Genomic DNA, 24,364 nt, shown 5'->3' on the forward strand with positions numbered 1-24,364 from the left:
GTGATGGGTGTTGAAGCCGAAGGGACGCAATATGAGGGGTAAGAGGACGCGTGAAGTCTCATCTCTGCTGATGCTGTCGCTGCTGGTTGATGAGGGCGAGCTGGTAAGCGTTACGGCTGGCCAGCTGTTGCTGCTGGTGCTGGGCGCGCTGGTTCTCGAAAGCCAGGAGCTTCTGGCGCTTTTCCTCCATCAGCCGCTCCCGGTGCTTGTGGATGTAGTCGTAGGCGTTCGGCAGTACGGCTATCACGCAAGCCGAGACCCCCGAGCGGTACATGTTCATGTCCGTGGCCTCGTACCTGAGAGATGCCCGATCGAGATCATTATTTACTTACCACCAGTTGTGTAGCACGTGGACTTTACGCATACGTCAGGAGGATTTTTTTCTTTTTTTTTCCCTTGCGAGTCATCGATTTCAATGAAACTCTTTGAACGGTACACATCTGTTACGATTAATCATTTCCAGCTATCGTCAACTCGACTTCTCATCGTGACTTTTTATGGTTATATCATCCCCAAGTTTCATTGATATCCTCAACCCACTTTACGCGCAAGTGCGATGATGATGATGATGATACCATTCGTTGGTCTTTTCGTCGTAGCACTCGACGTGAAAGGTGGTGTGGACGCCGTTGAAGCCACCGATGGCAAATATCATGTCGTCTATGATTTCTATGGCAAAGTTACTTCTTGGGCTGTACATGTCGGGTATGCGGGCCCACGTGTTGGTCGCCGGGTTGTACTTTTCGCTGCTGCACATTCTCGAGGTGCCGTTGAAGCCACCTTGTTTTTTTTTTTTTCATTTTTACAGGAAAGTCAAATCAAATCGGCAAGAAATGCACATTCGTGTGTATAAGGTATAACAAAGTGAAAAAAAAAAAAAAAAAAAAAAAATCAATGAGCAAAATATTTGCAAAATGGTAAGAATGGTAAGTGTGTATAAATAAGAAAGATGGTGTACCGACGACGTAGACTCGGCCGTGGTAGGCGATGCAAGAGACGCCGCTCCGTCGCGACCTCATCGGTGCCACCATCGTCCACTGGTTCGTCTGGGGGTCGTAGTACTCGACCGTGTTCAGGCACTCCCTTCCGTTGAAACCCCCGGTTATGTAAATCTTGCCTGCAACCCATGATTCATTGTTTTGTCACAATTGCCCAAGAAGGAGAGCATATACATATATATAATTTTACGAACCGTCCAAGGTGGTTGCACTGGCGTCCGAGCGCTGGGCGTTCATAGGGGCGATGAGGGACCACTGGTTGCGCCGGTAATCGTAGCGCTCGGCGCTGTTCTGCCGATGGTAGCCGTCGAACCCACCCATCGCGTACACGTAGTCGTTGTGCACGGCTACGCTCACGTACGATCTGCGCGCACGTATGATCATGTTGTGCGTCAATCACTCCACGTAGTAATTGTTGTATGTATTTTTTTAGTGGGGAATTAAAAAAAAAAGAAAAAACAGAAATAATGAAAGACCTCCTAAAGTTCATGGGGGCGACCTCGAGCCATTTTTTGGTGACCGCGTTGAAGCACCGGCAGCTGTTGAAGTAATCGACTCCGTCGAAGCCACCGATCACGTATATGTTGAACCCGACGACGGCCGTGCCGTGATAGGCCCTCGGCCCGCTAGGATCGCCCTCTTCCACCTGCCAAGCCGCGATAATAAATTCACTAACTTGTCGGTTATTCGTAACATGTACAAAGGTATGAGTGAGCGGACCTTGACCCAACGATCGGCCCTCGTGTCGTAGGTCTCGATGAGGTTGGTCGCCGAGTTGCCGCACCAGCCCCCGATGGCGAACAATATCTCGTGGGGCACCCTCGGCCGGGCGATCTCGGGAGTCGGGAGTTCCCCGTCCTTGAGGGTTATCATCTCGAGGTCGTAGAGAAACTTGAGGGTCTCGATGATGATGGGCCGACAGGCCTCGTTGCCCGCCACGTACGGGTGCTCCTTGACGTTTTCGAGGAAGAATTGGGTGTCGAGGAGCCCCAGCCTCATGTTGCGCATGAACTCGACGATGTGGTGCTTGCGCCCCTCCGGCTCGTGATTGATCCACCTGAGCACCAACTCCCACGCCGTCTCCTCGTTCTTCACGTTGAGCTCGTCCTCGCCTATCAACGCCGTCACTTCGTTTATCGGCAGCAACAATATTTCCTTGCTCTTCTCCGCCACCTGAGCATACAATCATCAGTTGTTGTGGTTATTGGGCACAACCATGCGCCTCGCACGAACCTTGACAAAGTTCCGCATGATGTAGAGGCGCGCGTTTTTCTCGAGGCCCCTGCAAAAGTGCTCCTTCGCGAAGCTCATGATCCCGATGCAGTTCTCCGGGGTCAGGTTGGCCCGGAGATACTCGCAACAGAGCTCGACGACCCCGAGAAAGCTCAGGTAGTCGGCGCTGCTCAATAACTGGCAGACGTTGTCCCGTTTGACGTCGAGGGTGCGCAGGTACGCGTACTCCAGCAGCTGGTTCATGATCTTGCTGCTGACGTTGGGCAGCAAAAAGTCCGTCTTCTCCTTGGGATGCAGAGACGTGGTGAACAGGGTCCTTAAAAAACCATCAAAAATTGGCTCGCTTGCTCCACCCCCATGGCGAGAGGGTTTTTTTTTTTTAATAATGATGAAGTGTGTGTGTGTGCCCCCCCCCCCACCTAAAGTACGAGCTGCAAGCCGAGAGGATGACCCGGTGGATCGGGAAGACGCCACCGTCCTCGAGTCTAAGGACCGCGTCGCAGAGCAAGTTGTTTTGCCTCAGGTCGTAGAGGGACTGCATCGCCTGGGTGCTCATGCACCGGCCGCTCGTCTTGTCGGCCAACAGGCACTTGCCACTGGCGCAGCATCCCTTGCTCGCCTCGCCCCCACTCGCGTCCATCATCATCGGCAGGTTGTGGTTGCCATTGTTTATACTATTGTTGTTCTCATCCACGTCCATGGCAATCGAGTTCTGTTGCATTTTCACTTGACAATTTACCCTACAAAGGACCCCACGGCCAGCATATTACATATATATACATGCACGGGTAGAGAGGTAACCTTGGCTGCTTTGGGGACGGGCCGGTGGTTAGGTTTGATCGGTGATGGGTGAGTTAATGTACGATGTGTCAAGTGAGACGCCTCATGCAGGCTCCGCACCGGACGATAATAATTTTGACTGCAGCCTGCCGACAAGGGGCTCTCATATCACCGGGTGGAACAGCCTTGCTCCCGCCAGTCGCAGCATGGGTAGGTCGATAAGATATGATGTATTACTTGATCGCGCTTCAATCAATCAAATTCAAAAACTCCGGCCATTGAACTTTCCGGGCCCATTTACGCTAATCGATATTCGGAATTTATTTTTACGTTGACTTTAACGCGGAATTTTTTTTTCGCCGAGACCTGTTGAACGAACCGAGAATTATTATCACAAGCAGCATGACGGCCGTCGGCGGGGCGACATCGGCACGTCAACAACAACGTCAACGCGCAATCGGCCACTCACTTCACCCTCCTGTAAACACTTACCGCCACCTATACATGGGGAAATCAGTATAACGTAATTAAACATACATCTATTTTTTTTTTTTTTTTTTTACATTCAAGTATATTCAACCACGTTAGAGGTACTTATTTACACTAACTTTATTCATTCGAGTTCTTTACATCAACATTTCAACAATATTTACAGGATAGCTTTATTACAGTCAAAGTAGGTTTACACAATTTGTGCACAGATTTTTACAATAGTTTTTTACGAGAGTGCATGCATGTGTATTATTAGTCTTGACGCTGCTGCCAAATAGTGAAACGATTACGAAAGCGAAAAAAAATTTCAAATAATAAAAAAAATTTTTTTTAACGAATAAAAATAATAAAATACTAAAAAAAAATTTTTTTTTTAATATAAATTTAAATATTAATTATAGGTACATGTTAATAATATGTTACTACTATTACTGTCCTACATCGTGTATGATTATTTATACCATTGACATAATATTATGTAGAAATAAATAAACAGTTAACAAGCTATGACAATTGGTCGATATAAATGTGTTTTTTCTTAATCCATACAACAATATCTCAACTGCAGTTAAAACAACAACAACAATTATCATTAATAATGTAGCAGGTACTTATATCTACGAAAAAAAAGCGAGTCACAACAAAGTAATATTATAGGAGTTGGATAAAAATGTTGACCATGTCCAACGTTATACCTACACTACCCGTCTATCTACATTAACACTAACGATAAATTGTACTACTTATTGCTCTGCAATGCACATACTTAATGTTTGTTCATATATTATACACTGTATCACACACAATACAACGAGGATGGCCGTTCAGTTTTATAAATGTTTAATTTCTGCCACCACTGGAAAAAACTGGGCAAAGATTTTATGGTAACTCTGTTTCTTCGAGCGATAGCCTCGCGAGTAAAAATTTTGTTTGCGCAAAATTTCTCACAACGTTCAAGCAGACTTGTTTCTGCGCCAACGTACCTACATGTTTTTCTTCTAATAATTCTATTGACCTCTGAAAATGTGCTTGCGAATGCATCATATCGCCTCGAGAAAATGCTAAATAAATAAACGAAAAAAAAAAAAAAAAAAACTGCACTTAATTAAAATTAAAATGAAGTAATGAACTATGTGTACATCGTCAATGAAACTAGGTGTATATTATAGCTGACAGTTATAATCATCGCTCAACCGTATGGCGTTTCAATTGCAAGTATAAAAAATAAAATAAGATTAACTTTGAAGTGGCGGCAGTGAGAGGTTACGCGAACAAGATGATGCGTTATAATATACGTTTGCTTGCAGGGACAAATGAAACAATGTAAGTAAAATGTGCAGCAAATAATAATGATAATAATAATGATGATGATGATGATGATGATGATGGTAATATAGTATGTATATAATGTTGATATTGCTAAAGAACAATGGAAAAGAAAGTGGGGATCAGGGCGTGGTAGTGGGCCATCGGGTACAAATCCACGTGACGACGGCAAAGGTGGCGGCGTTGGTGGGAAAGGCCCTTAAGATGGTGGAGCTGAGGCCCCGGAAGAGGCAGCCGTAGCCCTCGGAAGTGACCGACTTGCGGAAGCAGTCGATGGCTCCGTTGTACTTGGCCGAGGTGTCGGCCTGCAGCCTCGACTTGACCACGTCCACCGGATACGAGACGATCCAGGAGGCGCTCCCGGCCAACCCGCCCGCGAGGAGTACCCGCCACGTCGAGGTGGCCCGTTGGGGCTCGTTGGGCGAGCGCACGAGGAGCTCGTACGAGGCGAAGTACACCCCGAAACTCGGGGCCTCCCGAAGCACCGTGACCCCGAGGCCGCTGAATACACCCCGTAACCCTTTTGCCCGGTGAATCGCTAGCAAACACTGGACCGGACCGTGGGCCACTGCTCTCGTCGTCCCTCCTATGTCCCGCTTCTGTAGCTGCAACCGCGTCTTGGCGAGCTCCATGGGGCTGGCCACGGGCGACTGGGCCACGCCCGCCATCACCCCGGCGACAAAGTGACCGCTCAGCTCGAGCTCGGCCGCCGGTGAGCCCTCGTTCTGCCGCTGCTGCTGCTCGAGGTACTTTCGGCTCTGACCGTATATACCAAAGACAACGGCGTTTATAAAGGCGACGCCGGCCATCGGCGACGACATGCCCCTGTACAGTCCGGCTACCTGTTGGAGTTACAATTTTTTTTTTTTTTTTTTTTTTTTTTTTTCTTCACGAGCACCCACACATATATGTATATGCGTACAATAATTATTATAGGTACATGTGTTTACCGAGTGTTGGGCAAGCAGCGTCCGGAAGCAGTGCCACGTTCCCCTGTACTTGGGATTCCGATGGTCTTGCGTCTGAATGTGAACCTTGACGGTATCAAGAGGATATCCAACCACAATACCTGCACAGCCTGTCACAACCCGCGGGATCATTACACGTATATGCATCACCTACGGCTCATTACTCGAGGGGCAAACGAATAATACAATGGGGGACTCGGTTATAGCCCTGGTTATGGGTACGTGTGTGTGGACGTGCCATATGTAAAAAAAAAAAAAAAAAAAAAGTCCGTCACGAGTGCGGAGGTCACTGCTGCTACTGTTATATTATGTTGTACGCAAGTGTACCTACTTTTGCTTGATGTATGTGTTAGGCAGTGTTGTTTAGATAAACATTGAAGGGGCGATAACGCGGGCGGAAACTAAACCGATATGGTTTATTATTGACCGTCGGTGCTCACATGCGCAGGGTTACCGCATTGTTGTTGTTTGTTTGCTCGAAAGGGGAGGAAAAAAAAAAAAAAAAAAAAAAAAAAGGTGACAATGATGATTCCTCACCTCCGAGGCAGCCAGCGAAGAAGTCGAGAGCCATGGCCTGCAGCCGTCAGGGGCCACAGCGGCTTCCCCGTGGGAACCGAGCGCCGACGGGTTTCCTCGATCGTCGACTACTCCGGTATAATCGTCGTCGCCGATCGCCAACTCGGGATCCATGTAAACTCCGAGCCACTGCACCACAAAGTTTCGCAACTCCTCTCTTCTGCGGCACCCCGTAGCCCCGTCCGACGATCCAGCTTTCCGGCTGCAAGTGCACCTGCAGCGGGATTCTCTCTTTTCTTTTTTTTCTCTTTTTCCCTCTTTCCGTAAAAAAGGTGCTTTGAAAAGAAATTACATCGAGCGCATCCAAATCATTTCTAACCGCCCCCGCCTAACGGCACCACCAACAGACAATTTTTGCCGATGTAGACCAACGATCCCCCGATCACCACTGGCACTTGCGTAAATAGTTCATCAACGTTGGAAGCACACGGAACTCGTGAAACGATTTCGAACGTCCGGCACGGAGTGACTGAAAGGCTAAAGTCTCGATCCTCGATCTCGAGACGAATCGCCGAACCGACGAGGGCTGGGGCAATGATAAATCGCGCGCGCTATCTGCGGCGAGTCAGTGGCTGCGGAGAAGATACACGAGTGCCAGCTCTTGCGTGCGGACGGTAAAAACACAAAATCTCCTCTTCCGACGCAGCGAAGGAGCTCGACAAAGAGAGGGGCGCAACACGTACGTTTTCAGTGGCCAAGAAAAAAAAATATAGATACGTGATTGTGTATGTATACCATACATCGCGTATGGGGCATGATTGCGTGGCAGAGATACACGCCGTATCGTTTTATTGATGTATGTGCATGATTTTGGGAAACGAGCGAGTGGCCGATGCTTCGGGTCGACTTGTATACGTACTTCGTTCGTATGAGTTGAGAACGACACATCTCACAAGACTAATATTGAGACTTTTTTCGATGCAGAAAAAAAACTTTTTTTTTTTTTTTTTTTTTTTTTTTTTTTTTTTTTTTTTTTTTCAAGCACGCTGCTATCGAGCTCGTTTTCGTAACCCTGATAAGCAATCGGGGGAAAATCACCTTGTGCTTTCATAACTATAATATTATTGAAGTCATATTTCCTGATAAATTTTACGCTTGTGCGTTTGAGATGCCGTCCGCACTTTATCCTCTTTTTTTTTTTTTTTTTTTTTCTACGATAAAAACATTACTGAAACATTTTATCAGTGACCATCTATTTTCGTTAATGTAAGAACTTTTGTCTTAGAAATTCAACGAGGCTATACTTAGATATTAAATACAATTCATCAAGCATAGGATTCTGTTACTTGAAAGGATTAAAAAGTTATAATTCAACACAATTTTTACCGTTGTACTGGTCACAAAGTACTACTAATTGAGGTGGATAATTTTTTTTTTTTTTTTTTTTTTTTTTTTTTTTTTTTTTCAATTTTATAACTTTTGGACGGTTAATTTTTTCATTATTTTTTTCTTTTTACCTTTCTTAGTGCTAAAGAAAAATTTTTTTTTTTTGGAATTTCTACTGTTTTTCTGATAATTATCACCTTGCAGTTTAAAAAGTGTCAATTACAACTAATAACTAATAATCTTATGAAAATTGATTTCTCGATGCGATCATCTTGTTTTGATTATGTCAGATACCACTTAGACCTTGTCATTATTTTCAAGATAAAACGTGACGTTACTAATATTTGTCTCTTGAATCTTGCAAATGGCCTAGTTGATACCGGATGTTGGAAGCAAACAATAAACTTGTGAGGAAAAAAAGTTTAAAAATCATTTTACTCATGAAAGATAAACTTCCGAGATGACCCGTATTCATGCATTTGGAGAAAAAAAATTGTATATTATGAAATGAAAAAAAAAAAAAAAAAAAAATTTCAATCTCTGCTTATCACCAGCTGCATAATTTAATCATAATGTTGTACCTTGACCTATTGCCAATAACTTATCTTGATGGCAATTTTGATTTGTCATTATTTTGGGCTTCCGAGAGTTATCAAATTTAGGGAATAATCAGTGACACAACTTTCATCCATCGTATCACAGAGAGCAAAAAAGTGAATGAGTTTTGAGATACTTGGTGCATTCAAGTGCTCAATGAGTATCGGCACTGATGGGCAGAGTGTGTGCATACAGTTTTGCCGTCCGACGAGTAGATGGAAGCATCGGTACAACGATAAAAGCCCCTGAAATGAGGCGCCGGTCAAGTCGAGCGCTGCCGCGTTTGTCGGGGAGCTTCCTCTCTACCCTGACGATAAATCACGAGCGTTTCATTGATTTTCTCCCCGGCGCAGGCCTCGCTCGCGCAAGTGGGCACAGGCTGTACAAGAGCTTTCGGCGCAGCTTACTTTTGACTTGCCCCACGCGCCAGCGCCTGTTATTCCGCGGTCCACCAGGAAATTTACCCAAACTTTGTAAAACCGCGGCAAATTCCGTTATGGAAAAAACGACCGATAAGATTGAGAAGAAAAAAAAAAGTCGTATAGAATGATGAGCAAAAGCAGGATACCATCATCCAATGCTGTGCTCCACAGCTCATGCAATACATGCGGAGAAAAACACGCGCAGACTCGGCTGCGGATGTGTTGCTAATTATACACCCTGTGCTACGTGTGTGTGCTGTGCGGAAGAACCTCGCACACACACTATGGTACACGGTGACCCGCCGCTCGGCACCCTGAGCTTGCAAGCTGCTCGGCCGTGCAGTTGGGACTCGCCACTTTGACGGATGTGAACCTTTCACGTTCTGGTTTTTCCTCAGCTCCACGCCTATACAGCCGTGTTTACAGGTGAGTACCTGATATTATCTCCTTGAATCGTGCACACACAAAATATTGTAATAACAGAGCAAATGCAAAAAAGCTCTGCTGCTTTACTTAGTTAGTGGGTACACATCCGATAGATGGCAAATCGTAGACTGTAGGTTCGAATCCACCATTCAATCGGAAGCTTTCCCTTGTGGAATACACCCATCACTTGAATAACTACCTTCCGCATCACCAAAAGTGTATACGCGAATCCACATCCGTTGGACATGCACATAATAAGCATAACACATCACCTTTTTTTTGTATAGTAGGTATAGGTAATGTGCGTGTATGTGCTTATATATATATATGTAGAACCCCTCCATCAGCCCCTCTTTCTCTCTCTCACGTGCATGTCCACTCGGAGTCACGTGGGCTCGCGAGCGCGTTTGCTTCTTATAATAGTGGACGCAACCCGCATCTGTATAGTTTTTTTTTGCGACGACGCACACCCAGTGTATATACAACTCTTGCTATTGTGACTGTCCTGTGCCGACAGTCTTGTTCTACTGGCTGTGGTACAAAGAACGGCGCGTTAAGTGTTTATACAACTTTGAACATTTTTTTAACTAAGTATATAATACAATTTTTCAGTGCACGACAAATTATCATTATTATTATTTAGCTGAAAGAGGTATCTTAAAGCCATGTCCCATGGTATTGGATGATTTTCTCTCAAATGTAATTTTGTGTTATTTTATATGCGAGTATTGTCCAAGTAACGTAATGATACATTTATGCATGCTATACTTGAAATAGGTTGTACGTGGATAGACCGAGCGATCGGAGTGAATGATTTTTTTTAACATCTCATAAAATGAAAGTATTAAAATAAAAGCACCTTGCATGCACTTTTAAAAAATAACCATCAATGTCCGCGAGCGCTATCGATTAAGTATTTTGATGTCATGAAAGGAAACCGATTGCATCACTTGCGCGTCTGGTAGAGTTAAGCTCTTTCGTGCGGTATATTGTGCTCTAACAACGTATATCTTCCTCGATGTATTATTACCTGCTTCAAAAAAATTACTCAACTATTGTGTCCAATACAACACGGAGGGAGTCTTTCTTAAAATCACTTGACAATGCACTCTTGAAGTTTCATAATGTGTACGAGCATCAAATGCAAAATAGATTTGTTGAAAAAACAAAAAACAAATAAACGAGCGAATGTTGTGCGAGTATCGAAAAATTCAAAGCTGCGAGAAAAATGATGAATAATTTTATTCGCAGCGCGGTGTAGGAGGTAACCGTAATCATCAGAGTGTTTGAAAACATACCAAGTGTTGGACCGCAGTGCGTCCCGGTGACTTTGTAAAATGAGCGTTCCTAAGCCAGATGGGCGTTTGACGCTGCCAATTACGCGGGCCATCGATCAACAGGTCTGTCAGTTGTTTTTTTTTCATACCCACGGCATGCCCATTTTTGGCAGCGACAGATTAATCGAGTAAAATTTTGTCGGAAGGACGAGGAAACCTCGGATTGTCCGCTCTTGACTCCGAGCCCGCCCGTGAAGCTCGTGCAAAGTACCCTGGACGACAGGAGCGCGTTCATGGCTCGCGCCGATACGCCCCTGGACGAGTCGCTGAACAACATCAACTCCGAAGACGGACTCGCCTTCCTCAACATCGTCAACAGCTCGTGCAAAGGAATGGACGACGGTGAGTTACGCGCGCACCCGCACTTGAGATCCCCGCACAGGCAATTGATTCATTTTCGTTAAAAAATTCAATTGTCATAACATTTTGTTCAACACTTTTTTCTTTCATTTCGTCCATCGCGCAATTACCTTTCTTGCGCCTATATGTAGATACTTATACTAGAGCTTGTCATTTGAGAACGTAATGGGAGCTCGCTGAATTCCGTAACAAGTTTCATTTCATCACGCGGGTATACTCGTATACTGTATCGAATGTTGGTTGCGTGTATAGAGTTTCGTCTCTTTGTGCCTGTACCAAAAAAAAAAAAAAAATTAATCGGCTCTAACTTGGATGTAACATCATACAACGTGACTCTGTAATATTTGATATTATAATATACGCGTGTGCTGAAACCGCTTGTTAAGGAGGCGATTTTTCCTCGTCTTTCGTTGGATCGTTAATTTTATGATATCGATGATTCGCTCAAATGATTTGTCGACGAGACTCGACACCAGTTTATTTCAAATTGATTGGTATGTACGTACATAATATATATATGTATACCGTTATACCTACCCAATTCAAATAATTGAAAACGCTTTAAAAATAAAGCCTTCAATTATTTCAAGTAATCAGCAAGTACAATAAAATGATGAAATACACGTGCAATATAATTATCGTTGCGTCAGCTTGACAACCGGCGAATGTAAAGAGATGAGCCCGGTGAGGATTTAATAAATTGAGTCAAGATGTGACTTTCAGAACCAACTTCACGAGATCCGATGGTCGAAACGAGCAGCAACAGCGGCAGCAGTAGCGACACTAACGAGCCAGTTTGCACGCAATTACTTACTCAATTGAATACCGCGTACACCCATTTGGCTCCCGATGCACAAGCCCTGGTAAGATACACACACGCATATACATATTATACTATTAATTTCTAGCCGCGAGTCAACCTCACCCTATGTACATACCTACTCACATACTCACCTTTTACGCGTATTTAATTACCTACGCCATGTTTACGAAACGTACCATATCAAACGATAGCATTTAGCTGATGAGGTATCTCTTTTGCGTTTTTTTGCTTCATCAATCCATTGAGTGTGTATATATGTATATATAGGCAAGCGCGCGTATAAGCTTTAATTCAACGACGCTGCCAACTTGCCAACTCCCAGTACCGTTGGCATTTTTGTTGCGACCGTATTCGTAGGTATAGCCACTTACAAACATTATAATAATAAATATATACAATCGATCGAGAGTAAATAGTAATAATGCTCTGTCGAGTCATTCACACTAGCTATATAATTTAATGATCGAGTCCAAAGTGCGCCGTATGCTAGTACATCTATATCTGATGGAGGTACTTACGTGCCGTGACTATAATATTAATTTAGACTGAAAATTATTAAGGTCACGGTATGTAGGTACATCTATATCGTACCAGCATATACGTACAATATGTCGAGATTTCTCATAGATGCATCGTGTTTAGTTTTACAACCAAGACAACAGCGGTAAGCCCCCGCTAACTGGGATACAGTTGGTTGTGCCAAAGTCCCCGGAGGATTACAGCTTCATGAAATGGAACTGGCCCGTTATCCGGAAAACGTGTTTTTGGACGTTCATGTCGGTTTTTGCCGGCTGCGTGGCCCTCGTCATTGGCGTGCTGTACACCATGCCCAAAAGGTAAAGTGAAATGGGAAAAATGAAATTGATCACACCTTGTCATTGATGGCATCGTAATCGTTTGTCGTGCGTCGGACTAGATGCGACCCCAAGGTCGAATGGTGGCAAGGCAGTCTGTTTTACGAAATATTCCCCGCCTCCTTCCAAGACTCGGTGAAAAACGATGGGATCGGCGACCTTCGGGGCATAACGAATCGACTGGAGTACCTGGAAGGCCTCGGGGTCAAGGGGGTACGATTGAACTCGATATTTTTGTCGACAAAGTATCCCCAGCGTTACACCGAACTGGAGAGCCTGACGGAAATAGACCCGGCCCTCGGCACCCTCGACGACTTTTCCAAAATGGTATCTGCGATTCACCAGAGAAACATGGCCCTCGTGCTCGACCTGCCGCTCTACCCGTTCGTCGAGAACTTTGACGGAGCCACCGAGAACCGCAACCTCACCGACCGCCCCAACGAGCGAGAATCACCGGCCCTGCCTATGCCGTCCTCCCGTAGCGAGGCCAAGCGCGCTCTTTTGGCCCCGGAAGTCCCGGCGGAGGCCTTTGGCCCTCACCCGCTCGACGACAACGTTGTCACGCGGGCCATTAGGTTCTGGCACGGCAGGAACGTCGATGGTTTTTACCTGAAGGGCCTCGAGCACTACACCTACGAGATAAATTTCGCCGCCGCCCTGAGACATTGGAAATCCATCGTGGGCCCGGATAAGATACTCGTGTGCAGCGAAAAGGCGCTGGCCACTGACTCGGAGCTCGCGAGAAGTGCCATTCTCAGCAGAGTTAGTCTGGTTGATGTTACGCTGGACGTCGTCAATGGGACGAAAAGTATCAAGGACCAGGTGATGAAGGTGCTGAAGGGACCGCTCTTCCAAAAAGCCAATTACCCGTGGGTCCACTGGTCCACCGGTAGCATCGACACTTTGAGGCTGGCCTCCAACTTGAAGGTCGCCAACGCCAGCGTTGCCATAGCCATGATGGGAATGATGCTGCCGGGCACGCCTAGTATTTTTTACGGGGACGAGGTGCGTCGACACTTTGGTGGAAACAAAAACACCCGCTACTGAACGTACAAGAGACGTGAAAATGAATTTTTTTTTTCAGATCGGTATTTTAAGTTCGGCAAGTCATGGCCGGCGAGGTGGCGAGCCTCTGGGCCAACTGGTGCCCATGCGCTGGGACAATGTCAATGCCAACGATGAGGCATTCCTAGCGAGCACCACGACACCGTGGACGCTCAAGTCTACGAAGCCAGCTGTGACCAATTTAACCGGTCTCGTGTCGAAAATGTTGAGACTACGTGCGGAAGCTGTACCTATATACGTGAAAGCTGTGCTCAAAAATAACGAGCCCGTGGCCAATTGCGATGTTCGGTAGGCGCAATCACTTACAAATTATCAGCTACGTGAAAATATTTGACATTGTTTTTTCTATTTAATTTTTTTTTTTTTTTTTTTTTTGTGCAAAAAAAAAAACAATTTATACAGGTACACTGCGGATGAGATGATTGTGATTGAACGGCGATACCCTCGAAGAAACACTTACGTGTTCGTGTCCAATCTTGGCCCTGTCAGTCGAACGAAGGATTTGTCGTCGCTCTACTACGGAGGCTACGTGGTCGTCGGACCCGAGCACAAGCTAAATCGCAACATTTACTTCAAGGAATTGACCATCCTGCCTGGCGAAGCTTTTGTCATCAAACTCGACAAATGAACTCTTTTTACCTTTTTTGGTTGCTCTTTTTTTTTTTTTTTTTTTTTCTTTTTTTTTCGTGCAGTACGAAATCATCATTCATCTATCAAGTATTCAGAGATCCAATTTCTAAACTTTTCTTTCTCAACACGTTCGAAAGTTCGAAAGTTGCGATGAATACCTATAAAAGTCGATGCGTCTTACGTATCTTTTTTTTATTAAATTTTTAAACTCAACATCAATGTACGAATTTCGTCATGATGTGTTTACATGATTTTTTGAAATTTTAAATTCTGAATTCCAGTTTGTTTCATGCGTGTGTAAATACTCTCATGTGTACATGAGCAGCATTAGATACTTACAACGAGTATTCTGAAAATTCCTAAAGCTATGAAATGGAAAATGATAGCGTACTTAATATTTTTTTTTTTTTTTTTTTTTTCAGATTTTTAAAACAATTGTTATTTTTAGATTACTCGAGTATTGAAGAATGTATATCTTAAACTAAAATAATAAATGTGATACTTATTTTGCTGAAAGTAAAAAAAAAGAAAAAACAAAAACAAAACCGAAACTCTTGATATGTTATTGTAACTATATAATCATTAATGACAATTTTTATAATTGCGAACGACTGAGGCAACCAAAGACTAATTACACATGTATTTTTTACTGCATTTTTTTTCCTAATCATACTTCAAAAAAATTAAAGTATCCATTTATTATGACAAGCGAAACATGATATATTTCTCTACCTCACAATATTTTGTTAAAATCTTCTTTTATAATTATTCGTATGAATCTGAATGTACAAAAATATCATGTAAAATAATATTTTCTGTAATTACGCTCAATGTTTTGTTAGCTCGAGTGATATTTACTTAGGTACCTATATAATTAAAAGAAACGAGAAGTATCTATTGATTAAAGTTACAAGCCGATTGTTGAGCAAACTCTCAAAATATCGACACTCCTTAATTTTGTGTCGCTTTTTTGATTTCTTTTATGTTGACAATTAAAAAATAAACTCGTGTCTCTTTAAATGTTTAGGTTTTTACATCTAGACAGCTATGTGTGATATGTGCCATCAGATTATGAGGCTACGTATTATTTTTAACAATATAATAATTTATGTGTAACGAAGTATTTAGGTACATGTGAGATATTCTTTTTAGAAAGTTGCTTGACACCATAGGAATTGTTGATTTTCCAATAATTATGAACATAAACTTTATCATTGTTAAAGACGGATATTATTAAGTTTGATTGTTACTATTGAACGAAAAATTAATGATTCCCAAGAGTTAGTGATGAAATATTGAAATTTTGAAAAACAGTAGTATATAATTGTCTTTCGTGTAATACAGGTATATATTTTGCAACTTTAAAAACGAAATAAAATATATTTTAAAAAATAAATCTGTATCATTCGTGTAAGCGTATTTGAATCGTATTTATTTATTTTTTTTTAAAGTAAATAAGACCTACTCGACCCCGTTTGAGTAAAAATCCTCATTTTATCGTCCATTGTATAATGAATATTAAAAACAAAGTATATGTATATTTTATAAATGGTGAATGTACGAGAGAGAGAAAGGGGAGGGGAGGGGGGGTAGCAACAGAAAAAAAAATCTTTGAAACAATTAGAGTAAATTGCGGTAGGTAAAATTTAAAAAGTACGATTCACACAGTAAGTATATTTTTAACATTGGTTTAATTTTGTCCCGACATACGAATGCCCAAGATGGTGTCATACAATCTAATCAGTGTGATGATGGACGAATGTCATTTATTTGTTTTATGCGGGTCTTTACTACCCGAAGCACATACAACGAGTTGAACACGGTATGGATAAACACCAAGCACCGGTGCATATAGGCACACACAAAGCTTGTATGTACGTGCACCTAATTTGTGCTTCTTGGATATTTTTTGTCGAAACTCTGAAAAGAAATATTATTAACAAGTTGTAAATAAAAATTGAAGTGCATGAAAAAAGAATATGTGTCGAAAAAACGTACAGATTTCGCGATACTGAGAAGACGTTGGGCAGCCCCAGAGTTAGATTTGAAAACAATGTCGTACAGAAGACCTTTTTGTTGCGTCAACAGGATGAATGGATGATCGAACTCCTTAATCAGTAAATATTACGCGTCACCATAGAAATTGTACTTATTGCAACATGCGAAATGATAATCGAGCTAACCACTATGACGCCGGAATCCATGACGATGAGCCTGTCGCTGTCAATGACCGTGTGCAATCTGTGGGCAATCGTGAGGATCGTGCAGCTGTCGAATTTCTTTTTGACCGTCTTATGTATGAGATCGTCCGTGAAGGGGTCGACATTGGCAGTTGCCTCGTCCAGCACGAGGATCCGGGTCCTCCTGAGTACGGCTCGGGCTAGGCACAAAAGTTGTCGCTGGCCGACACTGAAATTCGATCCGCCCTCGGCGACCCTCGTCTCGAGGCCCGTGGTCGCTTGGCCCAGGCCTCGGCTCATGCCCACGTCGTCCAAGGCCTGCCACAGCTCGTCGTCCGAGTACTCACCGAACGGGTCCAAGTTTTTGCGCAGACTACCCGTGAACAGTATCGGCTCTTGCGGAATAATGCTTATCTGGTACGCACACGCACACATTACACGTATATGTAGCTTATACGCGTTTTAATCCATATCTCACCTTGGAGCGTAGCTCGGACAGGTTGACAGAACTCGTCGGCCGCCCGTCGATGATGATCTCACCTTCGAAGCTAGCCAATCGAAACAGGGCGTTTATCAAGGAAGACTTGCCGGCCCCGGTCCGGCCGACAATGCCGATCTTCTCTCGTGGCATAATCGTGAAGCTCAAGTCCTTGAGCACAGTAGCGGCTGTGCCGGAGGTGTCGCCGTACCTGAGCCGGACGCGCCTGAACTCTATACGGCCGTCGGTGGGCCAGTCGGGGTGGGGAGCATCTTCGGTGGGGGTGAGCAGCTCCCGTGGCAGCCTCGAGTACTCGAGGACTCGCTCGACGGACGTCATCTGGTTTTCGAGCTCGGCGCACTGCCGGACGCCCCACTGGAGCATGTTAATGAGCAGTGTGCACTGGGTGATGGCGAGCCCGATGTTCCCCGCGGGTGTGGGCCCGTCGTCGCGGCCGAGCGCCATGAGGGCGAGGAGCACGCAGACTAGGTAAAACCTGCAAGAACAAAGCAGTAGCTACTACCAAACTTGTTGGTTTTTTTTTTTTTTTTTTTTTTTTTTTTTCCCCTTTACCAACAGAAGAGGTCGAGGTACATCCCGAGTCCTCGGGAGCCCGAGAAAAATATGAAACAAGCCGAAGAGTGGAGGTCCTGGTGGTCGTCAAACTCGTCGATCATCGCGTCTCCAGCTCCGAGCGCCCGTATGCTCGTCAGTCCTTGGAGGCTGTCGCTCACGTGGCCAAAGACCGGGGATCGCGCTATCACGTGAACCATCATTCATTGTCCACGTTACGTTACATACTTATTTATACGTGAATACTCCAGGAAAGAAGCGTGTATATACGCAACGAGCAGTTACATTTATATAGTATTATGTGCATACACATATTCAGGAAGGATACGTGCTGTGTGTAATTTTTAATCGGATGCGATGAACGAAATGTTGTTTGTGAAATTAGACAAAAATTTTACTTTATCGGAGAGTGGAAAAAAAAAAAAAAAAAAAAAATCTGAACTTTGGTAAAATTTACTTATCGCTTCGAGGCGTTTGATGCTCCGGCTGGTCTTGATGAAAAACAAGGAAAAATAGTAGAAAAAGAAGCCAACCAAGACTGCCGGTATGATCAGCCAGACGTTGACGCTACTGACGACGACGACAGCAGCCAACACGTGTATGGCGTTCTGAATGACGTCTATCATGGCCCGAGATACTTCCGTGTCAATGATACTCATGTCTTTGGAAAACCTTGGGACAAAGCTCGTTGTTCATCTGCAATTGGGGGGGGGGAAAAAAAACACATGATATGTACCTGTTGATGATGCGACCCAAGGGATTGGCCACGAAAAAGTCCATCTTTGTGGCCACGACCCTGGCAAACATGTTGGCGTGAAGATTTTTGGCGATCCTCGTGCTCATCTCGAAGAACATCCACGACTGCAGTAGGCACAGCCCTATCGTGGCCACGGTTATCCCACCGTAAATCCACACGTACCAGCTCTCACGGTGGTAGTGATCGGTTGCGCAAGTCCCGTTGTCGCACGGCCCCCGGTTTTCCTCGGCATTGACCCAACGGGCCAAAAAGTAGTCCCCCCCGCTGGCGGCCAACTGGTGCAGGAGACTAGCCAACACGACCAGCCCGACGAGGACCGTGCTCCCACTCGCCCCGAAATACGACACGTAGATCCGCCCGGAGACGCTACCACCCGCCGGCTTTTCACTCGCTCCCTTGCCGTTGTCGTAGCGCGTCTCCATCCCCTGCCGCTCTTCCGTGCTCGGTGGCACAGCCATCGGTACTCGGGCCAACTCGTCCCATTGGTGCGGTGACGTAGCCGTGATCCCCAGCTTGGCGACTACGACCGCGTGGGCGCTCCGGTGTGGCTGGCGGTGCATCGCGATCACCCGGACGGCTCGGCCCATCAGGTCGAGCTCGAGTTGCTCGTGGGTGGCCAGGAGGACCGTCTTTCCCCACAAGAAGCCCTGGACGCAGTCCCGGAAGACGCTGGCCCCGACGAGCGGATCGAGCGCCGAGAGCGGATCGTCGAGCAGGTAGATGTCGGCTGCCTACCTTGATTGTTTCACTCCCTCGCTTTGACCATTTTTATGATGACTATGATGATTATATGTATTTAAGGATGATCTTACGCGGTAGATGGCCCGAGCGAGGCCCAATCGAGCTCGCTGGCCCCCGCTGAGGCTCGTCCCACCACCGGTGCTGGTGTTGTCGCTGCTGCCGAGGAGGGTGGCGTCCCCGCGGCTCAGGTTCTCGAGGTCGCGGCGCAACCGGCAGACGTCGAGCACCTTGGCGTAGCGCGCCTCGTCGAGGGGCCGGCCGAACAGGATGTTCTGCTTGAAGCTGCCGGCAAAGATCCAGGGCTCCTGGGGGGCGTAGGACACTCGGCCGTGGACGCCCAGCTCCCCGCTGGTGGTCCTCAGTTCGCCGAGAAGGAGCAGGAGGAGGCTCGTTTTGCCGGAGCCGACGGGCCCCACCACCAGAGTCAGGCTCCCGCCGGATCTCGGGATTCGCAGGCTCACGTTCTCGAGGACGGGGTTGCCGGGAGTCCAGGCCGCGCTCGCCCCCCTGACCTCGATCATCGCCTCTGGATCACCTCTGCTGCTGGCTGCCGGGATGCGAGGTACTTCTTCGATCAGCATGAATTTTTGCACCCGCCTCAGGGACACCTGTGCCTCGGCTACGCCGTGCAAACCTTCCCACCCAACCACATAATATTATAATATTACGCACGCACGTGGCTGTTAATGACTATCAACGCTTCGTGTACGCACTCATGGGAAACAGCGTGTACATGCTCAGTCGAAGCACATCGTAGAATGCCGTGACGACGTACACATTTTCGGCGTTTACATCGTTGCCCAGCAATACGTACGCCAGTACGGTCATGAAGATACAAACCCGGGGTATGTAAAATTCCGAGGCCAAACTCATGTCCGATATTACACAGTCTTTTTTCACCGACTCCAGTTCTTTTCTGAAAAACAAACAACACGATCATCTGTACTCTCGTGTACAATCTTTTTCCCTCCGCACCTGGACGCCAAATGTATGTATGTACACCGTAAATTCTCTCTGTTTATACGTATTGTATAGGGTAGACCTACATTGTATACAGGATACGAGCATCTAAAAAGTAGGACTTTACGTGGTATAATCCCTACTTTTGAGCATTTCTTTTCCTTCTTTTGGTTTGGTTAAGTTGGTACTTATTTGTACTTTTTTTCATTTCAACATTGTTCATGTTACGTAAAAGTTAAGCGCCAAGTGTATAAGTGAAGTTATGATTGTATATTTACTTTCTAACTTGTTCGACGAGTGTCGAAAATGGCTTCTCCCACGCGTACATCTTGATGGCCCTGATGCCCTTGATTATCTCATTGGTCAGTACGAGGCGCTCGTCAGTTCGGGCCGTGTATTTGCTAGTCAGGCGATTCGTTAATCTTCCAAAAAGTCCTAAATTCTCGCGTCATTGCAATTTTTCTCATTACACAACATAATGCTTTGACGCTGTTCACTTAAACAGCACAGAGCAAAAAATTTTTAATAGTGTAAATTATGTGTGGCATAGTATAGCTCCGCTTTCATACGGTATACATACAAATGTACACCATAATAACAATAACAATAATAATGATGATAATGATGATGATAATAATAATAGTACATGTGCAGTGATGTTCAATCATACAATGATATTCGTTCGCGGCCTCGTATGTGCCTATACCTATAGTTGAAACATCTCGAAATCACCAGACTCGGATCTTGAGTGTGCGAATCTGACAAGTTCAAGACTTTGTGCAATAGCGCCCTCAATAATATGGACAAAGAAGACCTCCCTATGATATGTAGTTGGGTATACGAGCTCATGCAACCGAGTTTTAAACAAAAGCTCCCGTCACTTTTGCTGTTTGCGTGTACATTTATTGAATATGTTTGTACTCGCAACGCAACATTAATACCTGTATTTGAAAAGCAAGAAGAAAAAAAAAAAAAAAAAAAAAAAAACAACTTCGTAATATATATATGTATACATGTTATAGTGAATTTATTGTATTTTTCCCCATAGGTATTTTTTATACATGTACCTATGTGTGAAATTGCAATAAATAATGCGGTCGGGTCTCTACTTACTAACATTTGTATACGCGTACTCACCGAGAAGCGGTATAAAGAGCAGCTGCAGCAAGATACCGCTGCTCGCGGCAAAGCCAACTTCCCTGCACAGAAAATAGAATACCAGGAGAGCTTGCAGAGGGCCCATCCAAATGTAGTGCAAATAGTACACCGCGTGATCGATCCTACTGACGTCGTTGCTCAGCAAATTCAAGACCTGTACAAGTGAACAACATAGAAATTCCAATTGAAGCGAGGTATACGTATTATATACGAGGGAAAGGAGAATCCATCGCCACACCTGGCCGACGCTCGACTCGTTAGCGGTGAAAGTCATTCGGAGCACTTTCCTGTAGATCAGGGACGAGCACGCGACTCGTATCTTCATCCCCGTGTGCATCAGGCTCTGGACGCACACGTGCGATACGACGCAGTCGATGAAGATACCGGCCACCAGCGCCCCAGCCCAGCCGTAAGCCGCGCACTCGTTGGCCGGCAAGTCCGACTTGTTCTTTTCGCTGCTGCTCCATTGACGCAACAATTCCAATAGAATGTACGGCCTGGATAATCTACGGGGTTACATTCGTATCAATGTCCCTACCCTATCGCACTTTTTCAATCACTGCAATATAATTATATACCTTACGATGAATTCCAATAGAAATTGGATAAGCCCGCCAACGAAGATTTCCCTTCCGAAGCATTTTATAATGACTCTCGCGAGGCTTGGACCTTGCCGGCCATTCAAATTTTCACATCTCTCCTGTTCCCTCTTCCACTCGCCGTGCATCTGCTCCCCGACATTGTGGCTCGAGTGCTCGCCCAGAGGATCATAGAGATCCGACAGATCCAGTTCCCGACGAAAACCGGTGAGGAATATTTCGTAGAGCCACCTGACACATCGGAAACGCGATTGAGATTTTTTTTTTTTTTTTTTTTTTTTTTTTTTTTTCCCAGGAAAAATAGCCGTTCCTTCCTTGTACCCAAGGTGATTACAAACTTCGTAGCATTCCTATACATGTATTATGCATTGTTGGCAGATAACGTATAAATATTTTTTCAAAGTACCTCAACGTCATTAAAACCATATCGACTTGCGAGATGAAAATAGTTTTCGTACGAGCATGAGTTATTTGCAGTACTTATATATTATATCATATTTTGTACCCCCGTGAATATTGACATTCGTGCAAATTAAATGTTTGGGCCTTACGCAAAGGTGAGGATTGACAGCGTACTAGCGCCTTGTCTGGGATTCTTTCCTCTCTTCTTTTCACCTCCACCCATGCTACCAGCCACCACTCGATGATATCGTCAATGAGTTACTTGGCTTTCGGCATCACTTGAATCACCAATTCGCGCTCTACGATGGACCAATGAATCGCGCCCTTGCGTCGAAAATACCGCCCACCAAAAGGTATAAAAAGGATGGACGGAATGCCGGATCAATCGAGATTTTGCAGCTTGAAACAAATCGAGAGTATCGAGATGCCAAAACAACGGTTCCGTCGTCAAGCGTTGGAAAAAAGGTGGCCTACCAAGTATTTGTTCCGCTGTCGCGCTCTATCGAGAAAAGGAGTCCACGGCACACTGCGCGTTTTATCGGGCCTCTGGCATAATATCACCCGTACGTGCATTTTATTACGAGCGCTGCTATCAGCCCGAGCCTGCCGACGCTCCCTGCTCTCCGTATAGGTATGCATTACGCCCATGCTCCCGCGGAGCATTATATACTGCTTTTTCTCAGGTTCATGAAACAAAAGTCATCGCATCGAAAAAATTTTGGAGGAAGAAGCACTTCGTAGCCGAAAAAACAACAGATGCCAGTTGCATCACTGAACATGACGGTGGTAACCATGAAAGTGGTCAAGTATACACGAGATTCATTTAATGGTATATACCTGCCTCAGGTGTAGGTACGTGGCACCCACTTGCTGTAATTTTCACTACAATGCAGCGGGCCGCAAAATATCGTGTCGATTCCCCAACTTACAACATAAACATACCGATATTTTTTTAATATGTGCTTGCACCTATACTTACACCAACAACGTGTATTTTTTATACGTTAGGTAAGGGTATACATACCTAATATGTGAGCAGGGAGCGGCTGCAAAGAGGAAAGTTGGATCAAGAGAAAAGAAAGAAATACATTAATAAAGTGTGGAAATGTGTTACTAGCCAGAACTGCACGTGCCTCCACTTGTGTCAGACACGTGCCAATCGTGGATTCTATCTCTCTTTTGTAGCGTGTGCTACTTAGTGGTTACACGACATTCAACGATGCGCATAATTCACACCGCGGTAAATTGCTCCGCCTCGCTCGCGATCCAGCTCTGTCATCCAGGGATTGACACTTGATACATATTTGAGAAATACTATTTACTTCATACAGTCCGTACTTTATTACAGCGTTTATATAGGGGACGTACTAATAATACAGCCCGAGTTAACAATTTTTATTTTATAAATGCGCATTCATAAATCAACCACTTCAACACAGCCATTTATGCATATATACCTACTTCTTCATAAATACAAATTTAACAAATTTCAAACAGTGCAGCTATCATTCAATATTTTTTTTATCAGGAATAATCATCAAAAACGTAAAATCGCCATACTTTTGCGAGTACTTAATGCAGGTATGGCGGAATAAACAACATTCCTTGATCATGAATATTAAGTAACATTTTTTTTCAAACTGCAAGACTTGGGTATATTTAAAACGAATAAATATTTTTATTTTATTAGTTTTATTAAAGTGTGGATCTTTGACCACTACCATGTACCACACAGAGCCCGAGGAAACAAGCGTCTATGATTTAAATTGTGAATTTCTTGACCTAGAAATATTTAAAATCTTGAAACCACTATATCCACTTTAATAATGCAGTTATCGCTAAAAGGACGATATTTTGGGATTGTCAAAATATATAAAATGTTTGGTTAAACTGTGGGTTATTGGGGCCACTGAAATTAAACATCTTATTCTGGCCCCCCCATATCCTGTAGATTCGCTTAATATACCACACAGAGCCCGAGAAGAAAAGTAGCTACGCTTTCAATTTGTAAATAATGCAGGCATAGCAAGATGCATCAGTGGTCATAAAAGTATTTATTATACGTTTAAATATTTGATCTTACCTCCTCAAAATATTTTTGTAGATTACCTTACATGTTAACGAGCCCTGAGAATCAATTGTACATTTGGAAGTTATTTGTAATTTACTGAATTACACAAATTAAGGGTCAAAACTACAAAACTTTTTTTAACTTTTCGCTCAAAATGATTTTAATTAACACACAAAATTAAAGTATAAAAAAGACAATTAATTAATTGTAATCAGTGAGATGAAAAAAAATT

The 24,364-nt window shown here is 44.4% G+C and overlaps 4 protein-coding genes across 4 annotated transcripts; 1 reads left to right on the plus strand and 3 right to left on the minus strand.

Moving 5' to 3' along the window:
* Positions 1–58: 58 nt before the first annotated feature.
* Positions 59–2,952, minus strand: klhl10 (kelch-like protein 10). Its single transcript, XM_014360711.2, has 8 exons — positions 2,651–2,952; positions 2,232–2,547; positions 1,719–2,171; positions 1,475–1,644; positions 1,193–1,362; positions 959–1,117; positions 576–780; positions 59–296 (listed from the first exon to the last, which is right to left on the minus strand). Exons 1-8 carry the CDS (start codon positions 2,950–2,952, stop codon positions 59–61), a joined length of 2,013 nt encoding a protein of 670 aa, XP_014216197.1.
* A 1,998-nt stretch (positions 2,953–4,950) lies between these two features.
* On the minus strand, positions 4,951–6,618 carry LOC106645006 (mitochondrial basic amino acids transporter). Its single transcript, XM_014360748.2, has 3 exons — positions 6,335–6,618; positions 5,780–5,907; positions 4,951–5,671 (listed from the first exon to the last, which is right to left on the minus strand). Exons 1-3 carry the CDS (start codon positions 6,366–6,368, stop codon positions 4,952–4,954), a joined length of 882 nt encoding a protein of 293 aa, XP_014216234.2. The 5' UTR covers positions 6,369–6,618; the 3' UTR covers position 4,951.
* A 3,726-nt stretch (positions 6,619–10,344) lies between these two features.
* Positions 10,345–15,535, plus strand: LOC106645000 (amino acid transporter heavy chain SLC3A1). Its single transcript, XM_089588499.1, has 7 exons — positions 10,345–10,544; positions 10,628–10,823; positions 11,565–11,704; positions 12,307–12,500; positions 12,581–13,523; positions 13,603–13,871; positions 13,986–15,535. Exons 1-7 carry the CDS (start codon positions 10,482–10,484, stop codon positions 14,209–14,211), a joined length of 2,031 nt encoding a protein of 676 aa, XP_089444625.1. The 5' UTR covers positions 10,345–10,481; the 3' UTR covers positions 14,212–15,535.
* Positions 15,536–16,050: 515 nt separating this feature from the next.
* Positions 16,051–22,284, minus strand: LOC106645003 (putative multidrug resistance-associated protein lethal(2)03659). The gene is made up of 14 exons (XM_089591350.1): positions 22,211–22,284; positions 21,639–21,890; positions 21,299–21,566; positions 21,040–21,214; positions 20,181–20,337; positions 19,656–19,858; positions 19,014–19,576; positions 18,181–18,932; positions 17,902–18,128; positions 17,445–17,628; positions 16,872–17,367; positions 16,397–16,807; positions 16,212–16,322; positions 16,051–16,133 (listed from the first exon to the last, which is right to left on the minus strand). Exons 1-14 carry the CDS (start codon positions 22,282–22,284, stop codon positions 16,098–16,100), a joined length of 3,909 nt encoding a protein of 1,302 aa, XP_089447476.1. The 3' UTR covers positions 16,051–16,097.
* Positions 22,285–24,364: the final 2,080 nt, after the last annotated feature.

Source organism: Copidosoma floridanum, unplaced genomic scaffold (genome assembly GCF_036245765.1).
Source record: "Copidosoma floridanum isolate Cflo_tuat_1 unplaced genomic scaffold, Cflo_Japanese_pri ptg000001l, whole genome shotgun sequence".
NCBI lineage: Eukaryota > Metazoa > Arthropoda > Insecta > Hymenoptera > Encyrtidae > Copidosoma > Copidosoma floridanum.

Bases quoted from the DNA above. Each gene is read 5' to 3' on its own strand.
- LOC106645006 (XM_014360748.2), bottom strand. From the start codon at position 6,368: ATGGCTCTCGACTTCTTCGCTGGCTGCCTCGGAG. The intron at 5,908-6,334 runs GTGAGGAATCAT...GGGTTGTGACAG, and splicing joins CTTCGCTGGCTGCCTCGGAG to GCTGTGCAGGTATTGTGGTT. The intron at 5,672-5,779 runs GTAAACACATGT...TAACTCCAACAG, and splicing joins CGCTGCTTGCCCAACACTCG to GTAGCCGGACTGTACAGGGG.
- LOC106645000 (XM_089588499.1), top strand. From the start codon at position 10,482: ATGAGCGTTCCTAAGCCAGATGGGCGTTTGACGCTGCCAATTACGCGG. The intron at 10,545-10,627 runs GTCTGTCAGTTG...TTTTGTCGGAAG, and splicing joins CGCGGGCCATCGATCAACAG to GACGAGGAAACCTCGGATTG. The intron at 13,872-13,985 runs GTAGGCGCAATC...CAATTTATACAG, and splicing joins GTGGCCAATTGCGATGTTCG to GTACACTGCGGATGAGATGA.
- LOC106645003 (XM_089591350.1), bottom strand. From the start codon at position 22,284: ATGGGTGGAGGTGAAAAGAAGAGAGGAAAGAATCCCAGACAAGGCGCT. The intron at 20,338-21,039 runs GTGAGTACGCGT...GCGAGAATTTAG, and splicing joins GCTCTTTATACCGCTTCTCG to GACTTTTTGGAAGATTAACG. The intron at 16,808-16,871 runs GTGAGATATGGA...TGTGCGTACCAG, and splicing joins TGTCCGAGCTACGCTCCAAG to ATAAGCATTATTCCGCAAGA.
- klhl10 (XM_014360711.2), bottom strand. From the start codon at position 2,952: ATGCAACAGAACTCGATTGCCATGGACGTGGATGAGAACAACAATAGT. The intron at 1,645-1,718 runs GTCCGCTCACTC...GCGGCTTGGCAG, and splicing joins GGGCCGATCGTTGGGTCAAG to GTGGAAGAGGGCGATCCTAG. The intron at 1,363-1,474 runs GTCTTTCATTAT...ACGTGCGCGCAG, and splicing joins GCCCCCATGAACTTTAGGAG to ATCGTACGTGAGCGTAGCCG.